The 8052-nt window shown below is 27.9% G+C and overlaps 1 protein-coding gene across 2 annotated transcripts; it reads left to right on the forward strand.

The window, feature by feature from the left end:
* Positions 1–2435: 2435 nt before the first annotated feature.
* Positions 2436–7251, forward strand: LOC111026470 (T-cell immunomodulatory protein-like). 2 transcript variants are annotated; one of them, XM_022304565.1, is made up of 5 exons: positions 2436–2638; positions 2727–3014; positions 4594–5239; positions 5941–6596; positions 6659–7251. In XM_022304565.1, exons 2-5 carry the CDS (start codon positions 2991–2993, stop codon positions 7172–7174), a joined length of 1842 nt encoding a protein of 613 aa, XP_022160257.1. In that variant the 5' UTR covers positions 2436–2638; positions 2727–2990; the 3' UTR covers positions 7175–7251. The 2 variants fall into 2 exon arrangements, with proteins under 2 accessions (XP_022160257.1, XP_022160267.1); XM_022304575.1 differs by having other exon boundaries at positions 2784–3014.
* Positions 7252–8052: the final 801 nt, after the last annotated feature.

Raw genomic sequence — 8052 nt, forward strand, 5'->3', positions numbered from 1 at the left:
ACGTCCTCCTCGTCGGACGAAATTTTGACGACTACTTGATATACTTTGATTTGACTAACTATGTTTTATCTAGTGAGCGACAACAATGCTTTATTATGACTAAAGCAAAATGACTAAATATGACTTACATTTCTTCAGTCAATTTTGCTTTACTAGTTTGCGGTCACCCTAACTAACCAATTGATTTGGGGTTGATTGAATATGGTCAAAAACTATGAGTTCTACACATTTCATAGTTTTTATACGATTAAGTATATTGTTAATTATACAATAATATTATTTGTTTAAAAAAAATTATTTTATAATTCATTCATAGCATTAAACAAAAAAAAAAAAAAGTATAATCCTTAAAAATATAATAAGGTCAAACGAAAAAAAGTACCAAGTAACGTTAGACGTATGATAACGAATTTTTGCCAATGTATTTTCATAGCATGAATTAAAATATCTACGTAATGTCGACTCGTCAGGAATAGTTTTTTTGCAATCTTTTGTTAAAAATTCACGAAAATGTTTACTATTTAGTTTATTCATTGGAATATTTGCAGCTACCAATGTTGAACATAAATCGGGTACCGTCTACCTATCGGTACCTATATGCTTTTATTGCCACGAATCCGTCTTCAGTGTACAGTGTACATATTTCATTTTTCACACCATTATATACAATTTAATTTATAAAGCTTATAATATAGTATGATGCTAAATTAAAAAAATTTAATTTAAACATTAATGTTTAGTGTTTATCGAATGAAAAATAATAATTGTTGATTTTTGTGGGGTATAAAAACGCCATGTGTAACATTTTTTGTAATACTGATATTTATTTATATTCGATGAACGGGGGGCGGCGAGACAACGACCACTTTTTTTTGTTCGGGCTCACCGGGGCTCACGTATTCCGCGTTCAGAAATAAAATGTGTCTACATCCCCCGAGTAGTTCATTGTTCATTTTAGTCGTGAAAATGTATGCTAATTACATGCTAATTATTGATCGAAAAAAATTTTTAAAATTCTTAAAATGTCGATTTAGAGACGGGCTGGCGTGACGGTAAAAACACAAAACTAGATGTGGCTTTGTGCGAATTTTTATGTTGGTCATGCTAATTATTGGTGAGATCAAATTATGAATAACTTAATTTTTCATCTGGGGTGGGCTGGTGAAATATTGCGTCAACCCCTCGCCCATTGATTTTTTAGTTTTGTGGTAAAACAAATGTCATGCATTCATTATAACTACGTGCTAAATATTTGTGTGAAACAAATTTTGATTTTCAGAATGGGTCGGGCTAGTGCAACGTACATGATAACCGCGCATTCACGTCTTGCCGCCGACATCCAATATCCATAGCCTATATATATATATATTATACGTGCTAAAAGTAAAAATATTTTTTTTTGTTTTCTAAAAATATATACAATATACAGTGTTGATTATTTTTATTTTTATTTTTAATAATGTGGTGGGGTTAAGTACTCCAATCGTTGGCATGCTGCATGCGCAGGAATTTGGTATGGGGTGTGCCATGAAGAAAATGGGCCTTAACAAACCTAACCTAGGCCCAACTCCCAAAAAACTAGAAAGGATTTAATAAAAATTCATATTGGTTAGTACCTACTTGTAACGTTGCAACTAGTTGTATAGGTACTTGTGTCTTACAAAAGCATTTTTACATTCTTTAACAAATATAATAAATAAATAATATTAAAAAAATAAGTGTGTACTAGAACTAGACACTAGTATACTTCATTATACATTTTTTACTTAAGTCGTTTGTACCGAGGATCATGCATTTCATGCACGTTTTTTTCTAAAGATTACAATGCTTTTATTATTGCATAATGTTAATTTTACACATTTTTGCCAATTAAATTCTAAAGTAAATATAGTTGTTCAGCTTATTTATTTGTAAGAATAAGTAAACATTAAATAGGATAGGATTTGATTCAACCTTCAATAGGTTGTTCCTTATTTTTAGTATCCTAGTAGAAAAACTCAATATATTATGTTATCAGAACAACATGTAAATAATATAACAAAATTATCTAAACAACTAAAAGAAACAATAAAAAAAAAAAATCAGGTGTTGCTTTAACTCCAAGAAGAGTTTACATTAAAATTATAGTGGGAACAGTGAACAATATGGTAATGTTAAAACAATCACCCAACCGCAATAAGCGAAAATCGACGTGCAAATGTGTTTAGCATTAAGAACACTAACATTGTAGAAAATTCAACTCTAAATTTCTATGTACAAAATACAAATTACAATCCACCATAAATGGTAAATATGTTCTTTTACAGTTTTACACAACCAACTGATAACCTAAATATTTTACTGATATCATCATTACATAGCATGATTTAAGATAATTATCTTAAATCATGTTACATAGTATAATCTATTCATCTGTTTATTGATAAACCAAAAAAGTTTATAAATAGAGCCATAAAGGAAAGTTGTGGAAGTTGTGACTGTCAATAAATTGTCTTTCTAAATTTGAAATAATAATTCATGATCAAATACTGTCAATTAAAAAACTTCGACCTTCAAGAACATTAGGAGGCATAGTTACATTGGTTATTAAATATTAGTTGATTGTTCAATGCAAAATAACAGATCATTCCAACAATTTGTAAGTAGGTAACTAACTAACTACCTAATGTTAATTAAAAATAGCTAACTAAAAGTTTGGTTTTTCTCTAATGAAAAAAATATTATAGAAAGAAGAAAATAAATTGGAAAATTATAGAAAATTGACTTAATAATACAATCTCTAGATCTACCGAGTGCTTCAAACTATTCACTGTTCAGTATTCTCAAATTCAAATTTAAGAACATGATGAGAAAAGTTCAGAAGAAACATAGCTTTTATAAAACTTTATTGAAAAGCATACGCGGTGGCACTTCCAAAATTATAGGAATGACTTCTCATGATGAGACAATCTTATCTCTAATTGGTAAAAGAGGCACTGGATTCATCAAAAATGAAAGTTGGAGTAGTGATGTTGGTAAGTACCCTAGTAAAATAAATTATTATAAACCAACAAAAAAAAAATTTTGATTAAACCTATATAAAACATCTATATTCATTAAGTATTAATTTATTATAAACAATAATTGTGAAATAAAAATATTATTTTTGACAAACTTGTTTGCAGTTTTTATATATAATATCTTTAGTTGCTGTATGACGTTTAAAATACTACTTTTTTTTGTAATTAATGAATTTATGTAGGTAGATTTGATTTTATCAGTTGATATAGTAGTCACTAGTCATAATATGCTTGAGAACGATGTACTTGTTGATACTCTAGAAAAAGAAAGTATTCATCTGTAATTTATTATGTAATTATCATGGACCTATCAATATATTAATGAGTCTATGGTAATAGTACATTATTGTCATACATGCATACAGTAGGTAGTACATTAGTCAATACTTACTGATTATCAGTAACGAATAGAATAGGTATAAAAATGTCATTAAAAAAAAACAGTTAAAAATAAATATTAAAGTTGAAAAACTATTATTACTTATGCTTTTGCCAACGCCATCATGATATCAACTGTTGTAAGTATCAGACTAATGGGCCTTTTTAATTTTTAACTAAATGGCTAAATACATTTGCATATGGATCAATAACTAATAGATTTGTGTATGTTCAGTTTACAATATATTAGTATGCTGGATGTAAATAATAAACTTCAGGTACTTAATAAATTAAACAAATAAGTATGTACTAAATGTAACTAATAATTTCTTAGCTATGAGTTATTTATGGTCAATTTTAAATTTCAAACAAATGTTCATATTTATTATCACCAATTAATTAAAAGTTCTAAATGTTTCTATTGTAAAATTATCTTTATAGAACCATATGTTTACTATTTATGCTGCAAAATAATGTGTTACATTGGGTATTTTAGATATGTTTTGATTGCGATTTAGACATTAATTAAGCTTACTGTTTTTTACTTATAGATTGTACCTAGTACAGTTATAGCACTTAGGTACCTACTCAAACAGGTATTTATTAATTTTATTAAAGTATACAACACAAAAATTTAGAATAGATTTAATGATATTTCAAATATATTTATTTTTAAGCATGGTATGAGCATTTTTAAATTGTAATATATACACACTTATAACTGGCTTTAAAATTAAAAATCTATAAAACACTGATAATAATATAGTAGTTACTTTTGGGTTCAATAATATGTCAATGTACTCTAGTATTAAACGTGACCAAACTAAATGTGAACTACTGAACGTAAATTTGTCATGGTTTGAACCTACAAGCATTGCAATAAGTAAAACAGGGACAACAAATACGATAATGGTGTATATTATATTTCTTGTACATAGTTTAAATAAATATATTTTGATAGTTCCTAGTAAGTATTATTTCTAACATTTTTTTTATTTTTCACGTGTTACCTTCACATTTTAAATCTCTTATACATCTTAAAAATATAAATTATATTTACAACATATTGATTTTACCCATATCTTATAATAACTATTACAAATTAATTTTATAATTTAATTAAATTACATTAAAAATATGTTAAATTTGTTTTCAGATATTTTTATTGGTGGCTTTAAGTCATACGTATGTCTCTATTGACATCACATTTCCTGTGTTTGGAAATTATACTCAAGGACAACCTGCTGCATTTGGAGATTTTGATTCTGATGAACTTACAGATATTTTTGTACTTAAAGATCATGGCCGATCTATTGAAATTTTGTTTGGTTCTAATTTTGAACCTTTTTTAAAGCCTGGTACACAAACAAAATGCAAGTTTAAAAAACACCAAATTACATCGGTGGTGCCCGGGGACTTCAATGGTGATGCTCTTATGGATCTACTGGTTACTGTAAAAAAACCCATAACATTTACATCAGGAGGGATTTTCAATTTAATTCAAGGAATTAAACAGGATAATGATTTAGATGTACATATTCTGTGGGGAGGATTAAATGTGTTGACATGTCCAAATGAAGATAAACCTCTTTTCACTATTATTGATCAACCTTTGCTTATTAACTATGATAATAATATGATAGTAGATTTATTTGGAGTCAAAAGAATGTTAGATGGTACAACAAAAAGAATGTTTTGGCTATTTAATTCAACTGGAGACTTTACAGAATTGGCAATGGAAAACTATAAACCTGAAGAGATAAGAATTCCTCAATCACACGGATTTGTAGACGTAGGTGGAGGTTAGTTTTGAAAATAATTATATTTTTACCCATCAAACCACCAAATAGGTGATTTGGTTCTAAGATTGTCTTCAATGTGTGTTGTTTTGAATGACAGTATTTAAAATTGAAATTTTTTATGTTTTAAATAATTACAAAAAAAAAAAACAATTGTCAATTAGTATTGGGGCTGTATTTATTTTTATCCTTCTGGTATTGGACTAAATAAATTATGTCAATCGAATTTAAAGAAATTAATTTTACATTGGGTTAATTTTTCATCACATTTTTAAATTTGAATCACAATCTTTAGTTTAGTGGAAAATTATTATAATTTATTTAGGTGACAATATTATTTTCAAATATAATGGATTTGCTGAAAGTTTGAAAAACTGGCACCAAGATCCTTAATTATTTTATACTTTATAGTATAAATTCCTTGTTAAATTTGATGTTGAAAATTTTTACCTGGTGGTATCTGATGGTGATATAAATTTAATATTATTCCTAAAATATAATATTAATCACCCACGTAGTTGAAGCTGAACAAAATATTGTGATGATTTGAATGTATTTCCTTTTTTAAATATAAATAATGTATTAAAGTATACTCAAAACATCAAAAAATATTATGATGAAAGGTTTCTCTCCCTATGTTCTTTCTTAATTAGAATGTATTTTCCTAATTTGTACTTATTACTTATTTATATAATTATTTTCAGATATTGCACCTGATTTATATATAACGACTACAAAAGGATATGAAATATGGCTTTTTGATTCTGAAGTTGGTACATTTATTTTTAACCATACTATCCCATTTCCTGACAATTTAGAGTTTACAAATGTTGGTCAGACTGCTTTCATGGATTTACAACTAAAAGGACACATGGATCATATTGTACCTGTTTGTTTTGATACACTATGTATCAACAGCGCTATTTATTTTTATGATTCAAATTGTTGGTATAAGTTGGACATAAATTTCTATAATGGTAACAGTGTTTGGGGATTTGTACCACCAATGCCTAATGTACCATACCTAGAAACAATCACAGTGCGACCCGGTGATTTCAATATGGATGGCTACCCTGATTTGTTGTGCACATTGTGTCTTGGAGGCAGTTTAAAGAAAACAAAAGTCATTTTAATGGAAAATGTAGCTTGTACGACAGATTGTGATGGGTTTGACAGGACTTTTGTTGTTCGATGGGACTTACTTCAAGCAATAAATGGTGGCAATAACAATATTATGGGAACATTTTATGATTTTTTTCAAAATGGTATATTAGATGTATTGTTGTTTAGTGAAGCTAACGGAAAGTACAGTATGTCAGCTTTCAAGAATAGTTTGGACTATGATGCAAATTTTTTAAAAGTACCTAAGTACATTTTTTAAAATATTTTTTTTGTATGCTTATCATATTTTGTTATTTGTAGGTAATGGTTGTTAACGGTTTAACAAATAGCCATTTTGAAATGTTATCTGGTCGATTTAGAAAAAAATCTCGAGCATTCAGTGCTAACTTTCCTGGACCAAAAGTTAGTTATGTGACTACCACCCAAGATGGGTATCCACGTCAAGGTACAGCTACACAGTTACCCCAGTCTGCATATTATTCTCTTTACTTGCCTTACACAATATTTGGACTTGGACGTACTCCTAACTTTGTCGATGAACTTACTGTTTCGATTTTAAATGAAACCCGTTGTTGGACACAAATTATCCCAAATTCCCAAATGGTTGTAATCGTAAATTCAATAAATGATTCAAGTAGATGGAATGCTAAACTATTTCTGACACCAAGCAATTTAATATTTCAAAGTGCAGTTGCACTTGCAGGAACATGCCTACTTATTTTAGTTACAATTGGAGTGCTGCACTTTAAAGAATCAGAAGAAGATCGCATTGAAAAACGCAAGGAATCACATAAATTTCATTTTGATGCTATGTAGAAAAATTTTTTTACTTACTGTGATTATTATTATATTACTTCCTATTTATTGTTCAATAATAAGAAAATACAAAGTTTCTTTATGTATGTATTCTGTACCTATCTAATTAAAATTTTTATTTCGTTAGAAAATATTGATGAATCTAAGTTTAGTCTGTTCATTTCAATCAATTTTCAATTTGAGTTAGAAGCTTATTTTATTTTAAGTCAAAGAAAAAAAAAGGTCGTGAAGTCTGTACTGATCTGTGTTATGTGGATGTGGGTCACTGTAATGGATGTGTCAAATTTGAATTCAATAATATAAATGTATTATATACTAATGACAATTTTGAGTGAAAACTATATCAGCTTAAATTACTAAGTGTATTTTATGATATTATTGTTGTTATAAGAAGTAATTTTTTTATCATTAGATATGAATAGGGAACGGATTTTATTGTAAATACATATTTTTATTGGAATGAAATATTTTTAAACTGATAAAAAATGTGCACGATTCAGACCATTCTTATTAAAATAAGCCCAATTTTATTTTACATATTTTTACATATTTGGGTAAAAATACATATATTCGCATATTTTGTAAATAACTGAATATTTCGTAAATATTTGGGTATTTTTGGTTTTTTTTGTCAATTTACAACGACGTCAAAGATTATTTGCCTTATCTTAATGGCATTCAGATACCCTATGGTCTATATATTAATATTATACGCTATCGACGAAAGCCTAAAATAATAATATTTGTAATTTTCAATGACGATAAACATTATCTACGTTCTCTAAATGGACTTACGTACTTTATACACTGCTATCGTATTATACACTGTGGACAAGTGTGAAGTGGGTAGTTAACATGTTTATTCAATGTTACGGTCT

Source organism: Myzus persicae, unplaced genomic scaffold (assembly GCF_001856785.1).
Source record: "Myzus persicae strain clone G006 unplaced genomic scaffold, MPER_G0061.0, whole genome shotgun sequence".
Classification (NCBI taxonomy): Eukaryota; Metazoa; Arthropoda; class Insecta; order Hemiptera; family Aphididae; genus Myzus; species Myzus persicae.

What these genes read in the sequence shown, in the direction of transcription:
- LOC111026470 (XM_022304565.1), top strand. Translation starts at nt 2,991, where the DNA reads ATGAAAGTTGGAGTAGTGATGTTG. An exon ending in AAGTTGGAGTAGTGATGTTG is followed by an intron (nt 3,015 to 4,593) that starts GTAAGTACCCTA and finishes ATTTGTTTTCAG; the next exon opens with ATATTTTTATTGGTGGCTTT. An exon ending in ATTTGTAGACGTAGGTGGAG is followed by an intron (nt 5,240 to 5,940) that starts GTTAGTTTTGAA and finishes AATTATTTTCAG; the next exon opens with ATATTGCACCTGATTTATAT.